At 32.1% G+C, this 19,511-nt stretch overlaps 2 protein-coding genes across 2 annotated transcripts in view; both read left to right on the top strand.

The window, feature by feature from the left end:
• The window catches only part of LOC105364514 (uncharacterized), a 484,373-nt gene that overhangs the window by 95,558 nt on the left and 369,304 nt on the right, over positions 1-19,511 (top strand).
• On the top strand, positions 143-795 carry LOC105368500 (longitudinals lacking protein, isoforms A/B/D/L-like). Its single transcript, XM_011507517.1, has 2 exons — positions 143-293; positions 534-795. The coding sequence occupies exon 2, from the start codon at positions 563-565 to the stop codon at positions 782-784; it is 222 nt and encodes a 73-aa protein (XP_011505819.1). The 5' UTR covers positions 143-293; positions 534-562; the 3' UTR covers positions 785-795.

Raw genomic sequence — 19,511 nt, 5'->3', positions numbered from 1 at the left:
AGAATATATTTTGTTATTGTTGTTCTCGTTGTTGTTCTCGTTGTTGTTATTGTTGTCGTTATTGTTGTCGTTATTGTCGTTGTCGTTGTTGTCGTTGTCGTTGTTGTCGTTGTTGTTGTTGTTGTTGTTGTTGTTGTTGTTGTTAAACAGCTTCATTACCATTACGATATCTATTAAGATTTCAGATACTCTTTGCTCGAAGTATCAACAAAGCCGATAAGAGCAGCCATACTGAAACGAGAAAATAACATTTTTATTTGATGAATAGAATGAATCGTTAAGGTTGAGTAAAGGTAAATATAGCCCGTCACATACTTATCAGCATTAATTCATAACACACAATTATATGATAAAACGAATTTGTATCAGTTGTACATGAGTCACACGTGGGTGCACGAGCACACTCGGAATTAAGATCCATCGCGTTCCGATGACTGGCCGAAAGACGAAAGACAATGAAAGTACAATGAATGAGCGATAAAGATTGATAGAGAGATGATAAACCTATGCCCTTCTGTTTTTTGTGTGCGCAGATCATTATCATCTGGACAGACGGAGCTCGATGTACCGGGAGCGCGGAAAATTCTGCTGCGACACCTGTGGCAAGACCTACAAGTGGTACAGCGGACTTTACAGGCATCGTACCTACGAGTGCGGCAAGGCTCCGAGGTTCCAGTGTCCCCATTGCGACTACGTAGCCAAGCAGCGGCCCCATGTATACACGCACATCAAGTCAGCGCACAAGAACAGCGTCGTCTACGCCCTCGACCTTGAGAGGTCGTGAAGCAAGGAGCGGACCTGGCGCATTGCTCCTTGTGTAGATTCGGGGTTTCGGGTTCGTTTGCGCGAGTGAAGGTATTGCGGCTGTGGCGGCAAGTCGGGGGGCCAATCGGACCAAGACGACTCGGCGTTTTTCAGCCAACTTTCGCGTTTATTTTCTTGGGGGCGGGGGTGGAGCTTAAGCGTGCGCAAGTTTTTACTGCCTTTGATTCGAAGGCGGGTCGAGAGTTTTGAGGCGGGGATAGGATAATTTTCAAAAGTGCCTGTTGATAAGCGTTCAAGCGACAAATATGAGAGACGTAGTACGAGCGGACCATGTTTTAACGTTTAGAAATGTAAAAATCTGTAAATAAGATAAATATGCGAAAGTAAAAATTCCGAATGATGGAACGAGCTAATATTAGAAATTTATTTGTGATACCTAAGACATGGCGATTCTCGCTAACGACTTTATCATTCGGCATTTTGTCTATTTGACGCTCCGCGTTATTTGAGTTTAAGACTTTCAAGTGCAAGTATCGATTGCCAACATTAATAAAGCTTAATTATTTATATAATTACACGTTGTAATTATTAACGAATAAAATTTTATAATATATACGTTATTAAATTAATATGTTAATGTTGAATCTGTAGTTATGTGCTTTTAAGGTATTCTGTTTCACTAGAAATTTACATTTAAAAATCTAATGGTCGCGGTAAAATAAAAAAAAAAAAAAAAAAAAAAAACACACACACACACACACACACACACAGATATATATATATAGATATTGAAAACATATATTATGTCCTATTTTAAATAATGTACGAGCAGCTTTTTATATCTATTTCTACCGATCTTGAATCATGTTTTTATAATTTTTTTTTTTTTTTTTATTATTATTCTGCCTTAATAATAACAATTCGCATTTAAACGAATATTTCATCATCACATCTCAGCGTGTCTATTTTACCAAATGCGCTATCAGTATCTGAGTTGTAAGCGAATCTTTTTCGTTTATAAATTTACTTAGCCGCGTGACATGAAAGAAGACGGTGGACATGGAACATTGATTAAGCATTTTAGAAGTAATAATCATGCCGTTCACGCAATACAATAATGACGTGATAATTTTTTCTTCTTCTTCTTACATTTGATAAATAAAGGTATGAATATTTATATTCGTTTATTGTTGATCTCATAGATTATCGTTCTTAACAATAATTTGAAAAAAATAAAAGAAAAAATATAATATTTTAACGTAGGCTTTAAGACTATTTTATAACTTTATTGAAAATGTTAAAGCATAGTAAATTTTATTACGGTAATTAATACGGTATTACTTGAATACTTGATTACAACTTGAACTTTTTAGAGCTTAAATTAAACGAGTGCATCGATTGAATGTTCAAAGTCAAATATTTAAGCCAATGTATTACATACCAATGAAATATAATATTTTTGTTGAACAATGTGTAATAAAAATAATGTGTCTGCGTGTGTGTCTGTGCTTTCTCTCTCTCTCTCTATCTCTCTCTATCTCTCTCTCTATCTCTCTCTATCTATCTATCTATCTATCTATCTATCTATCTATCTATTTTCTTGCGTGTGAATCGTTTGATTTTATAAGAATACGAAATTTCTTTATTTAGTCTTTTCATTGACTTTTCTAATAAATTATCTAACATAATTCTATAAACATATTAAGTTTATCTATTTACATTAAAATTTTGTACAATATTTCCGAATGTATTCTTTCTTACAATATAAACATAACACGTTAAAAGTATAAGATGTTTTTATTTAGAAAATAAACTTTTAGTTTTAACTGTTTTTTCCTCAATTCATGGAATAAAAATGTAAAACAATATTTATGCTTATTTGTAAGTAAATTGAATGATAATGGAGAAATGATGCACGTTCTTTAATTTAACGATTGTTTGTATATGAAAATCTTATTTTTAAATATACTTAATGACATTTGTTTAAATTATATTATTGTGGAGTAAGTAATAATTGATAGAGACTTCATAATTGTACAGATAATCAATATATGATAAGCATGTAATTTTAAATAAAATTTATATATTTTTAATATAATATAAAATTTCAAACTACTATTGACTTTTGACTACATACACTCCCCTACTAATATAACCCACATCAGTTGATGACAGCTTTGAAGCAAATGTTGTTATTGCTTGGCCATTAATTCTCTCATTAATGATGCCAATCTGACAATATTAAACTAAATATGATCGTATCTGTTTCAGATGCCACTAATTCTAAGCAGATTCCCTTTTTTTTTATAGCACGTTAGTTTACATCTACGTGCTCACCGAGTCGAGTGAAATTTCTCGCCCATCTAACCAAACGAGCTAAAAGTGCTTTCAGTGTGCCATGGCCAAGCGACGAGCTCGCAATTGTCAATTCAACGTGACCGGGGGCAGCTTCCGCTCTCTCAATTGCGCCAAGACGTACAAAGGGTCTCGAGGTCTGCATAGAGAAGACCTTACGTACGACGAGTGGCTCAAGGCCCCCGATATTCCAATGTCCTTACTGCGACTGCGTGGCCAAGCACCGATCGCACGTTTACTCGCACCTTAAAATCTGCCCATCGTTATAGTACCATTTATTTACGTCCTTGATCTTGAAGAGATGAGGTATCGCTGGTGAAATTTTTAGTCATCTTTTGGAATATTTCATATACAGCCATATGGATGCTGGTCTACCATCCTTATATAATACATGAGGTAGCGTGATTTTTCTTGTAATACATGATTGATTGATAAATACAATGATTATTCTAAGGGTAAAAATACTATATGGACATGCACGATTATGCACGATAATTTTATCGCAAAATCAAGTGATTTATATTCCTATTTATGTATAAAAATATGTCTTAACAGTAGTGACATATTAAAACATTTTCGGCTCAATCTTGATTATTACTAATTTATTTAATAAGTGTTGAAAAATGGTTTCCCTAGCTTCCGAAGCACCAAATTATTATACTCGGGGGTAATTGTGTTAATGGTGAGAAATTAAAAAATTAAAAAACCATTCGATGGAAATATATTTTGTATTTGCAATTGAAGGTTACTCGTGAGGACTAACGAATGCAATTGTTATAATTGTTGATTATAGTTTCTTTTTCAGGATAAAAAAAAAAAAGAAAAGAAAGAAAATATTAAAAAATTATGATTATCCATATTAGAAAATAACATTATTTTTTTGCTATTGTGGAATTATTTAAAATGTAAGTATAATCTATCGTGATATAGAGGGGGAAGGGTCTATATAAATAAATAATACCTATGAAAGTAGAATGAATACTATAATCTGGCTTATTGAGCATAATTCGAAATATAATTCGAATCTTACGTGACTTAAACGCTAAACAATATTAAAGTTTATTCTTCTTTCTTTACAAGACGAGTCTCTGCTTGGCATCATTATCCTCTCGAATTCTGGTAACGAATTGCCCGATGACCTCAAATTATTTATTAATTTTTTTTTTTTAATATACGCACCTTTTTACAATTAATATATGATAAAGTAGTAATTGAATATTAATTTTATTACAGACACTTAAAATTCAGTTGAAAATAAATATGTAATGTATTTAATCGGAGACTGTATATATGTAGAAACATGGAGTCCCATAAAAAAAAGTTAAATGTAAATATTCTGGATAAGGCATTCGTGAATTATCTTGATTCTCAGCGATTCTGCCTTTAATTGTTTATCTTTCGAATCGTCAGATATACCAATCGAAGTGCAAGTCTTAAAACAGCAAAGATAAAAATTATAAATCATTGGGAAAATTCGAATTTTACTTAATCAATCAAAGTTTTAAAAATTATCTGGTCTATTAAGATATCTATACTCTTCGATGCTTCCGAAATAGAATAATTAAATTTTTTATCTACTTATTTATCTATATATAGTTTATTTTTACACAAATAACAATAATAATGAATGCCAAAAACCTTTTGTATATATACATACATACAAATTTTCTATATAGAATATAAATTTTTGAAACATGTAGAAAACATTGTTTATCGATTTATCGATACGAAGAATTTAATATTTGAAAAAATTGTTTCAAGAATAAGTATGAATGAAAAAGAAAATAAATAAATAAATAAATAAATAAATAAATAAATCAATAAAGCAAAATAATCTAGAAACAGCATTTATTGAAACTATAAAATAGAGATGAAACACTTTTTTCCTTTTTAATATTTAGATGATCAAAGAATATATATATATATATATTATTGTACAAAACGTTCAATACAGTTTATATTAAATATTATATACGATACTTCAAATTTATAGACCCATGTCATTATGTGCCAATAACTTTCTCGTTCACGTGCATCATAAAAAATTAGTTGCACACAGGTCTTTTTATAACAACAAAGTTGACATTCCTATTTAGATTTTACGTAGTTACGAGCTCAATTGAATGGGACAAAAGATTAGACAAAAAAAATGTATTTTACATCGTTAAATGTAAAGTGTATATAATAAATTTTACTTTCTCAGTTTGACATCGATCATAAATAGAATAAATAGAAATAATTTTGTCGTCGACGACGACTCGAGATTAATTATAATGGAGCAAGACTTTTCACATAAGCGAAATGACCCCTCATAAGCAGAATATACCAAAGTATCGAATATTACTTGAAACATAATGGAATTATGTTGAATAAATTTACCAATCATTTGCCTAATCATACGCCTCGAAGTAATCAAAATACACGTATGCGACTAAAATAATCTTAAAGAGCCCATGCACGACTTTCTTGTTATTTATGAAATATAAATAAATTGTGTAACACCGATAGGCAATTGTAGTCAATTAAAAATAATAAAAAGTATGTCCCATTTGAGATCCAAGCTCCCAACATTCCACATCAAAGTTTATTTTCCATAACGCATTATACATATATATATATATATATATATGTGTGTGTGCGTGTGCGTGTGTGTGTGTGTGCGCGCGCGCGCGCGCGCGCGTGTGTGTGTGTGTACCATATCTCCGACCATACAACACACTAAAAATTTGTAAAGCTTACGATGAGTTGCAGTTTCATGTACAAATCCAAACTAATACGCAAGACTCTTCCCCTCGAGCGCAACAACTCGTCGGTCTCACTCATTCACTCGTAAGTAAGATTCGCACGAGCGCAGGAGGAGCGAGAGGCAAGTTTCGTGAATCCAGAGCCGCCTTAGCAAGCACGTATCTTCTCCTTCGCAAAAATAAAAAAAAAAAAAACAGAAAAAAAAACCAAAAACAAAATACAAAAGAGAAATGAGAATAAACAAAAGAAAAAAGCAAAGCAAAAGACAAGAGGAAGCTCGTCGCTGGCACTAATGCGAGCACCGCTCTTTTATTTTCCAGGCATCGCGTACAAAAATTGGCCGAGCGCCAACGACCTCTACACCCAAGCCGACGAGGCCGCCAAGCGACATCCCTGTCCACGTTGCTATCGCACCTACAAACATCGAAGCCACATGATTCGCCACTACACCTACGAGTGCGGCACTCCCCAGCGTTTCGAGTGTCCTTACTGCAAGATACACCTGCGCCAGCGCACCCACGCCTGGACCCACATACGCACCTTTCACCCCAACAGCGAGATGTACTGCGTGGACATAGCGACGAACGCGAGGCTCACGAGGCGCGACTATAGAGCCGATTGAGAAATTACGTCATTCGGCCAGGCACATTGACAAGTGGGTTTTGGCTTGGCGCGCCCTATCCCGAGACTTTCACAGCGGAGGGAGTATTTATACGTTTTATTTTGCTTGCCGATCACTCGTTACACTCTGGCCCTCTCCTCTGTCGCTCTCCCTTTAATCGCGCAAGCCAAGCCAGTCTGGAATTATATTAAGTTACCTTACGTACCGCACCCGTCATCCTTCGACCAACGATCGATCAATCGCACATCGGATTTTATACTGCAGCCTCGCGGTACTTCCCTTGCCTTCGCATTCTTTTGCTTGTACAAACGATTTTCACTTTTTTTTGTTTTTTTGTTTTTGTTTTTTTTTTTGTTTTTTTTTTTGTTTTTTTTTTTTTTTTTTTTTATCTACCCTAAATAAAGCTCCCTAGCGCGAAAATTTTTAAAATACTTTGGCTACGTCGTACGTTGCAGCCAATTTCATAGCTCTACGAGGTTTAAGCTTTTTGATAGAGAGAGAGAGAGAGAGAGAGAGATATTTTTACTTGATTCGATAAGAGGAAATTTACATTATGAAGAGAAATCTCTCGAAATTAATCCTAAGATAACACCTACGGTACCACACACGCACAAGCGAACGCGCTCATGTCTCGAGGAGCGTGTACGTATTAAAATAGATAGATATATTTTTAATATACAATTATTTATGTAGGCTTTCTCTTGGGAAAGCAAATTCTAAAATTCAAGAGAAGTAGTAGAGCGTTTATGGTAAAGGCAAACAAAAACAAAACAAAAACAAACAAAACAAAAACAAAAATGAAGGGCGTCTAAAAAGTAGTGACATAATAAAATTAATGCGAACTAAATTTAGCTACGTGTCCTTTCTTTATTTAATGTTTTTTCTTCTTCTTCTTTTTCTTCTTTTTTTTCTCCCCCCTCCCCACCCCCACCGCCACCCTCCTTATACTATAAAGATAAAAATTAATTGCAAATTATACTTTTATGACATTTCAACACTGTGATATACAACAATCAAATTCTTACTAAGCGTATTGCAGCTTATGAGTAGCTTATGCTGAATAATAAGAATAAACGCGACAAATCTCACTACATTTTAGCCTTCAGTCGATGAAATTGTAGAGTAAATAAGAAATAAGTCCATGTACAAGTGGAAAAATTCAGTCGAATATGAGTGGATAAAGTTACTTTACAATCACATGTCCATTATTACGTAATGACACCTATTTTAACTTTTACTGCTCCCAAGAAAATAGTCGGATTAATATAAATTGATATTTTATAAAAGTCCGATTTAAGGATGCTTCGTTAATTTTTAAATAAACGGGGTCAATGATGATGTCACTTATTGTCATAATATAATTATGGCATTTGAAATTCATATTTTCCAGTATCAAAGTAAATAAACAAACAACGACGTATTTTATTCAAGTTTCTTGCGCATTAAAAATTAAATTGTCTTCGTGTGAAATTTCGTTTTAAGAAAATTTTTCTTTCATTGCCAATATTATTTCCATAATATATAAACGCTTCTTACTTCACTTTATTACTTAACTTATTTTATTAAATGTATCATCTATTCAACCAATACACATGTTCAATTAAATTATAAACATAAGTCAATTAATTATTTATTTATTTATTTTTTTTTTCTATTTAATTGATTTTCGCAATATATTGAAAATGTTTAATCGAAACAGTAGAAAATTTCAGTGCCCATACTTAATTAATATATATATATATATATATATATATATATATATATATATATATATATTGTTCATGGTGGAATAACAATTGTTTTGCAATATTCGTCAGAACATTAATATCTCATTATAAATTTACTCAAATAATGAAAGATGTATTATAATTTTGATACTCCAAAAATTAATATTTTTCATTGCATTTATTGTTACATGAATTGTAAATTATATGCATTCTAATTATTTACAGATAAATTATCTTCGAATGAATAATTTTAGAATTAAAATGACGTGATATAATATATGTGTAGAAATAAAATTTTTATATAAATGGATCATACGTTTCCATAAATTTAATTTATTTATTCGGAAGAATCTAAAAGAATGTATTCACCATTACAAATTATTTGATATATTTAATTCAATTAGAATTAGTTTATAATTAGAAAATTGTAGATTTAGTTTTGAAAGACTATTTAAAGCGCAAACCAAATATGCAATTATTATATTTTAGTTAAAATAACTTCGTTTTAGCATTAATGGGATAATTTTAATGGGCGAATTTTTTTTTTAGAAAGTGTACAAATACCTAAAGTTATAAAAGAAATTTGTTCCCCACCTTATTCAGCATAAATAATTTTCACATTTATTTACTTATGTGTTTACTCAATTTAATAAGTATTAATTATCTCATCCCGGAACGTAATGTACGAATGAACTTGCAACTGATGAAATCTTTCTTCGTTAGTTATACATGTTAGTTGATGAAATCTTTATGTCATATGCATTCAGTTGATATAATATTATCAGAATATTTTGTGGAACGAATGAATTTTTTATATAACAAATACGTAATATTATTCTCATTATTATGACGATAAATAATTTTCGTTAATATCGGTAGGCTGTATTAAACTGCTTAATTATGTAAGAATCTGGACGTTTTCTCACTAATCCTAGTAAATTTATGATACTTTTAGAAAACAAATTTGGTAGACTAGCGAAAGTTGTAATGCAAAAATGCGCAAATCTTACTACACCAATGTCTCTAGTCAAGGCTTATAATTTCGTCTGCGTTACGTAAGAAATAATTTAATTTAACAATACTCGGTATATTTTAATAATGAAACGCTAGGTATTGCGTATTAGTTAATAAAACATGTAAATATAAATGTAGATTATTTACGAAATAAAATATTTATTAAACAAATGGCTATTATATATTGTTATTATAAATTTATGTATATATATGTATATATATGTATATATATATATATATATATATATATAAATATATATATATATATGAGGTTGTGGGCTGGGAATAGAAAGAAATTAATGTATTCGTCAATTGTCCTTCAATGAAAGGTGCTGGCCTTTTATTATAAATGTTACCAAAAATTGCTGTATAATACATATTTCATGTTTCAGTTATTCAAAGAGTGAAATGCAACAGCAGTTTATATATCAAGCGGAGGTGGGCTGTTAGCAAGATATCTGCAACAAAAATTATATACTTTTCTTTTACTCTTATTTATATGATAATTGATATATCAAATTATATTGAAATCTATCGATTGCACCTTTGGCTGATAAAACTTTTGAACGAGCTGTTTTAATGGCACTTTACTCGATTAATATTTAAAACCATGACAATACTCAATGTACAAGCGTATGTGTTAATTTTAATGGGACGTGAGAATTACTATTTTTATTATTTTTTTTTCAACAAATGTAGAGTGTATGCATATGCACTTTAATCCAACGGGATTTTGTAAAGAAATATTTAATACAATGTCATTTATTTATTTAATTATGCATAATTTAGATTTTTAAAAATAATATGAAAATTCGATAACATTGGCATAAATAAGGAATTATATTTGTTCCTGCCAATCGTAATAAATAAATAAATCTTGAAAATGTTGATAATATTTTCATGAATAATTCGAGCGAAAGTATAGCGATCGTTAATATCGTAATATTGCAATAGAAATGTTGTTAAAATATACCCTTTTGCAAAATAAAAGTATTAAGCTAATCAACTATGTTTCAGAGAGAAAAATAAAATTCTACGTCTTTAACATTTCTTACATTGTTAAGCTAAGATTTAGCTATTCCTTTCATTCAAGTTTCGACATACAAGTATGGACAATTATAATAATCTTGGAAATATTTAGCTTGCAATGTTGAATCAATCTAAATTTACAATAATCTTAATAAAAAAAAGTATTATTGAACAATTCGAACGCACATGAACGAGCCATTCATGTAAGCTCGATATTATCTCACAAACATTGTACCAACATCACAACAATCATCAATAACCACGTTCGACAACAACGACAACAACGACAGAAACAACAACATCATCATCATCATCATCATCATCATCATCATCATCATCATCGTGAACAACAACGAAATAACAATCGTGGTGTCGCAATCGAGCACCTTCACTAATTCATTGAATATTTTTCCTTTTTCAGATTTCATTGTGCCGCAATTGGACATAAATTTGCCGCTTGAGCATACGACGTCACTTTGTAGCAACGACTCGACCGAGTCGGATTCTGGTAATCGACCAGCATCATCGACCGTTAGCCAAACGAATAATGCGAGTAGCCAGCGATCGAGCACCCAAGACTTCTTTAATCATACGAGGCACAAAGTCATTATTACGCAACAGAAGGTGCAAAATAGACCCTTTCGATGCCCAAAGTGTTGGCGCGCTTTTACTGTCAAGGGCAACATGACGCGTCACCTGAACTACGAATGTGGACAGCAGCCGAGATTTCAGTGCCCATATTGCGAGTTTCGTAGCAAGCAAACCTCCAATGTCATGTCGCATATCAGGACAAAACATGTCGGCGAGCGAGTATACGTCCTTTATCTCAAGTGCGACGATTAGATGAAATCGCCCCGAGACTCACTTTTACTTTTACTCACAGACGACAAGTCTTTAAATTCTCTCAAACCTCTGGTCCAGGTGTTGGTAATTGCTATTACGCTGGTTATTGACTTTTTTTTTTCTTCTTTTTCTCTTTTTTCCCCTTTTTATTTCCCTTTTTTTTTTTTTTTTTTTTTTTTTTTTTTTTTTTTTATCGAAGTATGAGAGAGTACCGGAGGGTTGTGACTATATTTATCACAAACGAGCGATACGATAAATTTAACGGAAGGTGATGTAATGCCAAATGACAGTGAAAATCTTACGTTTAATAAGATAACGTAAGTAAGAGTAGAAGCGGGTGATACGATCGTGGTTAAATTACAAATTTTACAATTTCCATAAGACTTGTTCAGTATCCAAGCGGATACGTATCGTCTAATTAAAACTTATCGCGATTATTTTTATTATACGTCATAAATAGTTCTTTCGCGTGTCTACTGTCGTCGTGTGTCCAATGTAAATGAAAAGTTAGATTTGTCATCCGAACGACAGTGCATTAATCATTAAAGCTATTAATTATAGATATTGTTGAATTTTTATTTAGTATTCATAAACAATATAAATTCAATCGGTTGTATTTGTAAAAGAATAATAAGAATGCCAAAATATAGAGATATTTAATTATCTCAAATTATGTTTTTGTTAGCATCGAATATATATTTTACCGACTGTAATTTTATATAATTTCATTTCATCATCCTTGCGTATGAAAACCTCGATGCTATACGTTACACCAGCAGTAATTTCTTTCAACTTTTCATTTTCCAATAGCATTTCTAATCTTTAATTATGAAATATATTTAAATAATAATAATAACAATAATAATAACAACAACAGCAATAGTAATAATAAGAATATTTATTTTTCATTAAGAACCATAGTATAGAGATTAAATTTACAGGATTTGTAATTAAAAATATTGTCGAGCTTATTTTTTATCTTTATGATTAAAAGCCAAAGATTATGAAATTAAAATGATATGTAAAGGGTATGTTTTGATATATATATATATATACATTTGATATATATATACACTCACACACACACACACACACACACACACACACACACACACACACACACACACACATATGTACATTATGATATGATTTTTCTTCAAGTTTGATTAGTTTTAAGCTCATTGAAAATAATCAAAATGATTAATATTTTAATGTTAGATGGAAATATAACATTACGAAGTGTTTTTTGATGTCTAATTTCATAAAATACGTTGAAATACGTATTTATTAATTAAACTCTTTTGTTCGTTTGCAGTTTCATTACATTCAATATTAATAGAAATTGTATTAATAGGCTGTCAATCAAAGAGGGACGAGCAATATGAGTATGTTACGATCAACCAAAAACTAAACACCAATAATATTTTTGAAAATCATTTGAATTATTATTATCAACTATCCATATATTTTACTTTTTATGATACATTTAATGAAATACTTGTATTTATAGATGATAAATGTATTCGAGACTGGAGCCACATGTCTTTATTTAGCTAAAAATAAAATAATATAAAACGATATATAAAACATAACGACTCCTTGGATGAAAAATAAATTATATATATTTGATATATATATATATATATATATATATATGTATATATATATATATTGATTACGATCAGATTTCACCTCCTCCCCCTCCCTCCTTCCCATCACCCCTTACCACTACATGAATTTGGTTGTTCTTTTTTTTTTTTTTTTTTTTTTTTTTTTTTTTTTTATTTTTGAAGATTTTCGAATGAGAAAGCTGTTGCACCTCAATTACATTATATTTAATTCCATAACGTGTATTATACGTGTTTACCAGTACTACTAATACTCATAAGAACTATTAACAGTTTGCAGTTACTAATTTTTAATCAGTGATGGTAAACGACTCATCACATAATTGGCATGTATGTTGTGAAGTTAATAAGACTATTATTATATAGTTAGCAAAGCTGTATTGCATCGGCTTAAGCTCTTTGCGTGAATGCATCGACAATTTGTTCAGATGATTACTCAGCGAATGTTAATTACAAAAGGCTCGTCTCGTTTTCGCTGTCACCATAGATAAACGAGGACGGCATTATGCTCGCACGCATTGTTACGGAGTGGTTATAGAGGTAATTTTAATTTGCATCGGGTCGCCAGTCGCTGGCGTTCCTAATACTAAACAAGCACAGTAATACTTGTTTATAATCTCGATTATCCTAATAATTGCACCTCTCGAATTTCAATGCGATCCTATAACGTTTTCGACCGAGTCTCAATACGGAGAAGTCAGCTTTCTCCAATCTTCGACTCGGCAAAAATGCGACGAAACGTCCCATTGAAAGCTCCATGATATCGAGCCAACAAAATCACTACACCACTCGCAAGCAGCAACTTACTCCGCGCTAGCCGTGATCACTAACCAAATGAAAGATAAAATAAAAACGTGCTCTGTCTCTCTTTCTCTTTCTCTCTCTCTCTCTCTCTCTCTCTCTCTCTCTCACACACACACACGCGCGCGCGTGCGCACTCACTCACTCACTCACTCTCTTTAGCTCTTTACGTCTCTCTCTTTCTCTCTCTCTCTTTCTCTCTCTTCCTCTCTCTCTCTTCCTCTCTCTTCCTCTCTCTCTCTCTCTCTCTCTCTCTCTCTCTATATCTATCTATCTATCTATCTATCTCTCGTGTTTCATCCGCGCCGGGCAATACCCAATAAAATCGGACCAAGAAAGACCTAAACAACTGAATCGTCCTCTGTTTGCAGACCAGCTCATAAGTTCGCTTATGAGCTTCATCGAGGAAGGCAGCACCAGCACCGGATCCAGCAACAAACGATCCTTTGCCCGGGGACCGCAGTGGCGGGAGAAACAGCACTACTGCCCCAAGTGTCATCGGGGATTCACCCTGAAGAGCAACCGCAACCGGCACTTCAAGTACGAGTGTGGTTACGAGCCCCGCTACATGTGTCCCTACTGCGACCTCAGGAGCAAGCAGACCTCCCAGGTATACTCGCACATTAGGAAGAAGCATCCCGGGGAAAGGGTGTACGTCGTCAACGTCGAGGCCACCGACAAGAGTGACTGATCCTACGTTTACTTGAGTTTACCTACTCGAGATTGCTCCAGTCCTTTCGAATGGCTCTTTTAACCGACAATTTCGAGATTATTACTTACCCTGCTGGTTGTTAGTAGGAGTAAACTAATCGTGGCAGACTTGGTCCAAGTGTTGTCATTTTGGGCGTTCAAGATGTATGGAGGAGGGAGGTGTATGCTTATCCCCTGAGTAATGTATTAAGCTTTCATTCGACGACATTAGTTTTATTTAATTTTCCACAGCTCTGCAACGGATCGATCGAAATTTTTCATTAAACAACACCATCGGCTTTTATATTTATTACAAGTTGTAAGCTAAAACTGTTCGTCTGTTCGTTAAATTTGCATACACATTAAGCTCTACTTACTGGCAACGATTCTGCCGATAATCATTTTTATTTAAACATTGGATAATGCATCGATGCTTTTAAAAGATATTGGCGAGTAATCAACTATTTATAGAGTATTTAAGCAAATTATTCGATTATAGTAGAAAATCCTCTTAAGAATACTTTTACAGTGGCATTTTTAACAGAATAATCAATGCATTTATCTACACACACGCGCCCGTGCACACACACACACACACATACACATACACATACACATACATATATATATATATATATATATATATATATATATATATATATGCGTGTGCGTGCGTGTGCTTGTATAATAAATAAATAAATATATATATATATATATATTTATTTATTTATTATATCAATGTTTTCACTTTATGAATAAACCTTATAAAAATAATGTTTCGAGTATTAATATTCATGATATATAGATTTTTGTTACTAGAAAAGTTATTTTATTTGGTGTAAGCATGATGCTTTATTCACAGTACTGATGATACTGAATTGCATATTTATTTAAATTAAATAGTAATTGTCTTTATGAGCTTTAATAGTAACCGTATATTATTTATCTAAAAGATAATAAAAGCTATAAAAAAAAAAAAGAAAAAAAAAGAAAAGAAAAAAAAACAAAACAAACAATGTATTCTTTGATAAGTACATGATTTGTAAACAATTGTATGGATAGTTTTAAGAATCCATTTAATACAAACCATTCGAGACTTTCTTTATTATAATTGTTAATTTTGAAATCCGATATCTTATTTATGATTTATTAATAAGAATTCGGTTGTTATTAATTGTACATATGCTCGTGAATCAATTAATGACCGTTTGAACAAAATTAAATAATTTTATTTACAGGATGCTGCTCGTATAATCTAAGACTTTTGTTTGATGTGATTTATTTGCGAATTTTAGTATTTTAAACGAAGTTGCATCGCAGAACAAATATTATATAATTTTAATCATAATGAACACTTTGATGATGGAATTAAATAAAAAAAAAAAAAATTTTCTAACAAATTGTCGATAGATGAAATCGATAGGAAATGAAAATAAGAGATACAAATGTATGATGATGGCTTGATTATCATCAAATTTAATTTTTGTGTAAGATATATATTTTTTATAATTGTGCACTAACATTTATTAGAAAATGATTTTTCTTGTATCAATTAGTTATTATTTCTATTTGATTTTGGAAATATTTAAAAGCTTGTATGACTTACAATTGCATAGAACAAAAGAACAGAAACTTTTTTACTGTGTATCAAAAAAATGTAATTAAAGTCCGCAAATATTTTTAATAATATTTATCTACTTTTGAAATTGTTGAATTTTAGAATATTTAATTATTTAATTGTGATTAAAAAACTTTCTAAACGAATCAAATAAAGTTTGAACCACAAAATATAGAAGGAGTTTATTTTTTGTTTTTCTGCAATAATAATAATAATAATAATAATAATAATAATAATAATAATAATAATAATAATAATAATGATAATATATGCATATATTTTTTAACAAATCTAATGGATATATTTGTAGAATAGAGAGATCGTCTAATAAAGCAAAAACTATTGTTATTTTACATGAATTAAAGATACTTTATCTCGAATGATTTATACAAAGTATAAAAATTTAATGTACAATATTTGTTTTTTTTTTTAGGATAAGACTAACTTTTTAAATAATAAATATCGTTTAGGATAATATTGTTAAGGATATAAACTTATTTTTCGCTGTCCATTAGTAATACTTAATATTCTCATTATCGTTTGATATATTTTACTTTTTATTATTATCACTATTGTTAATATAATTTTTATTATAATTATCGTCGTCATCATCATCATCATCATCATAATTGTCATTATTGCTGCTTGTATTGTTATTCTTACTTTTATTATTATTACTGATTCTTAATTAAAAATTATCACTTATCAATTATGAATTGCCAATTATTATTCGTTCGGCTATTTCGAATTTGACTGTCATTAGTACTGCAAAACAGCTCGCATTTAAATTATACAACTTCCAGTCCTATTACCTTCCATGAACCTTGGTGATTCGAATTTTATAGTAAACTGAAGCAACCCGTTCATATGGTTTCCTTCTCTCTCATAAACACTTGAGTTTCATGCATTAGCTTATTATCATAAATTCACATAACAATAAAACGTAATCGTGTCGTAATAACATTTAGTCCAAACAGTTGAAAGTAGCCAATGGCTGTCCCACGTCTGAATTTCATCCAAGAATCGACGAACATCCGACGATAATCAAATCACCCCACCGCATCGCCATCAATCGCCCACCAACTGTCGCCATACCCAAGCGCCCCCGAGTCTTAATCGAGCCGAAGCCACTAACTCGCGCCTCCCCGGGGCCGACTTGCTTTTTGCTTGCAGTACCGAAGCTGATGTCACTCTACCATTGGACCACGGCCACTAGCCAGAACCACGTGTGCGCTCGGCTTGCGGCAACGGTTACGTCTTCCACAAGAGTCTCAAACGCCATCAGTGCTACGAGTGCGGACTCGAGCCCTGGTTCCGTTGTCCTTAGTGCGACGAGCGCAATAAGCAACAAAGCCAAGTGCGCGCGCACAACGTTAAGCGCAAGCACACGGGCAAGCGCGTTTAGATCGTCGAATTGAGGGACCGAAGCGCTGTCGCGGGGACTGTCGATCCCAGTGCTGCGGCCACTCAATTCTTACCAGGGGATTTTCGCCGAGCCCACCACGACCCTCGAAATTCCTATGAAATTAATAATTCCGAAAGCTTAAATTACATCTAAAGCTCTTTTTAACATCATCGTTATAATATAATAATGACAATATTAATGATAATAATTATTATAAGAATGACGATTTATAAGGTTAATAAGAATAATGATAATAATAATGATCGATAATAATAATAGTAATAATCCCTCAGTAATTCGTTGTTTTTCGATTTTGCCGATGTTGACATTGTACATTACTACTCCCAGCTTTTCAATATTGTGTATATTTTCTTAATTTACGCGCGCGTTATTACAATGGCATTTGTAAAAGAGAATTGTAACGAAAGATTCTATAATCGTTGCATATTTTATAATAGTCGTTCGTTGGCTCGTATTGGAAGATTATTAGCTTTTAAAATTTGTTGCTTGTTGGATGATAAAGAAGACTTGCAGCCGTAAATGTAGTTGACTAAATGAGTGAACAGTGCAAGTTTCTCGTGTTTCTTCTAATGGCGCCTTTCTAAAAACTGACGTAACATGTGTATACGATAGTATTAAATTTTTTGTCACTAAAATTGGAAAAATTTGGTTTATTAATGGTGCAAATTTATTGGAAGGAAATGTTAAAAATAAACGAGGTAGCCGAATGAGTCAATGTAACAATAATCGTAGGTAAATGATTTCAATGTTCTTCTCTCTTCTGCTTTTCTTTATAATAAACAAACAAAAAACAAACAAAAAATTTGTATCCGATTTTAATTACAAATATAAATTACAATGTACATCTACACGTACACGCATGCACGTATGTATACAAAAAACGTAAGGGATAGAAGGAAAGTATATTTTATAAAATTATGAATGTGTCTGTGCTGTCTATTAAAATTTTACTAATCCTTATATATATATATATATATATATAAATTTTTTATTATTTATATATATATATATATATATATATATATATATATATATATATATATATATATATATATAATGTATATAATTATTTAAGTTAAAAATTCAAAACACACTTATAATTTTATAAAATAAACCTCTCGCTTCATTTCTGAATACGCGTACACATAAACACCACGCATTATCTCTCTTATCCGATAGCCTTAAGCCGTGTAAATAAAATTTCTATTTAGTGCTTTTCTTGTTTCTTAGGAATGGTGAATGGTGAATGGTGAATGGTTAATTTATAATGGTAACGTAATCACGCTATTAAATTGTATTTTGTTTAACTTGAGTTACTTCTTATGTATATTGGTAAAATAATGTTTGGTACGTATGCTAATTTTGCTGTTATATCATTATCTACTATCAATTTACACACATAAAATACGAAAGTATTTAGCTTGTGTGATGTAGCTATTGTAATTTTAATGTAATAATGTTTTCATGTAGCGTGAAAAGTTTTAAAAATAAGTGTACAATATCGCTCACACAGGCTGCTCGCCGTAAGTCGAAGTGACGATTTCACCTAGAAATGATTATCGATTCGCGCGCACCGACCTTAATCCATTGTCGCCCATGAATTCTCGTCTTTCTGCGAAGAAGGCACGACAAGTGCGATACCAATGGATTAAGAATGTGCTCGATAGTAGCAATGACAAAGCATCCGTAGCGCCGATATTCACGCATTTTAATCTTACATTTTAGACACGGATGTAATGGACATCACGGATTACAGCTCGGATCCCCTCTATCTCCCGGAGCCCATTACCCAACCCATCGCCGAACCCATCATCATCAGCGACAAATTCAATACACGTGCGTTTCGTGCCAGAGCTATAGGGAGCGAGGACCGTTACGTCTGTCCCAAATGTCATCGCACGTACAAGCATTCGTGGTGCCTCAAGCGCCACGTGAATATCGAGTGCAATCGCGAGCCAAAGATGCAGTGCCCCTATTGCACTACTAGAATGAAGCAGCGAAGTCATATTTACCGGCATATAAGGATAAAACATCGTGGCCAGAGCGTCTACGTGATCGATCTTAATCAGGATAATGCCTAAGGGAGAGTATGGACCAATGAGGATTTATCATTCGGAACTGGCAACGCTTGAGCTGAGGAGCTTGAGAACGAGCGTCGCCCATTGTATCGAGCCCATCTCATTTTGTATTTATCGCGTTAGGGATGTTTACGTGTTTTTTTTTTCTTCTTTCTTTCTTTCTTTTCATT

This window comes from Ceratosolen solmsi, unplaced genomic scaffold (genome assembly GCF_000503995.2).
Source record: "Ceratosolen solmsi marchali unplaced genomic scaffold, CerSol_1.0 scaffold10, whole genome shotgun sequence".
NCBI classification, from domain to species: Eukaryota; Metazoa; Arthropoda; class Insecta; order Hymenoptera; family Agaonidae; genus Ceratosolen; species Ceratosolen solmsi.
The sequence above is the reverse complement of the archived record's forward strand: the minus strand, read 5'-3'. Positions and strand labels throughout refer to the sequence as shown.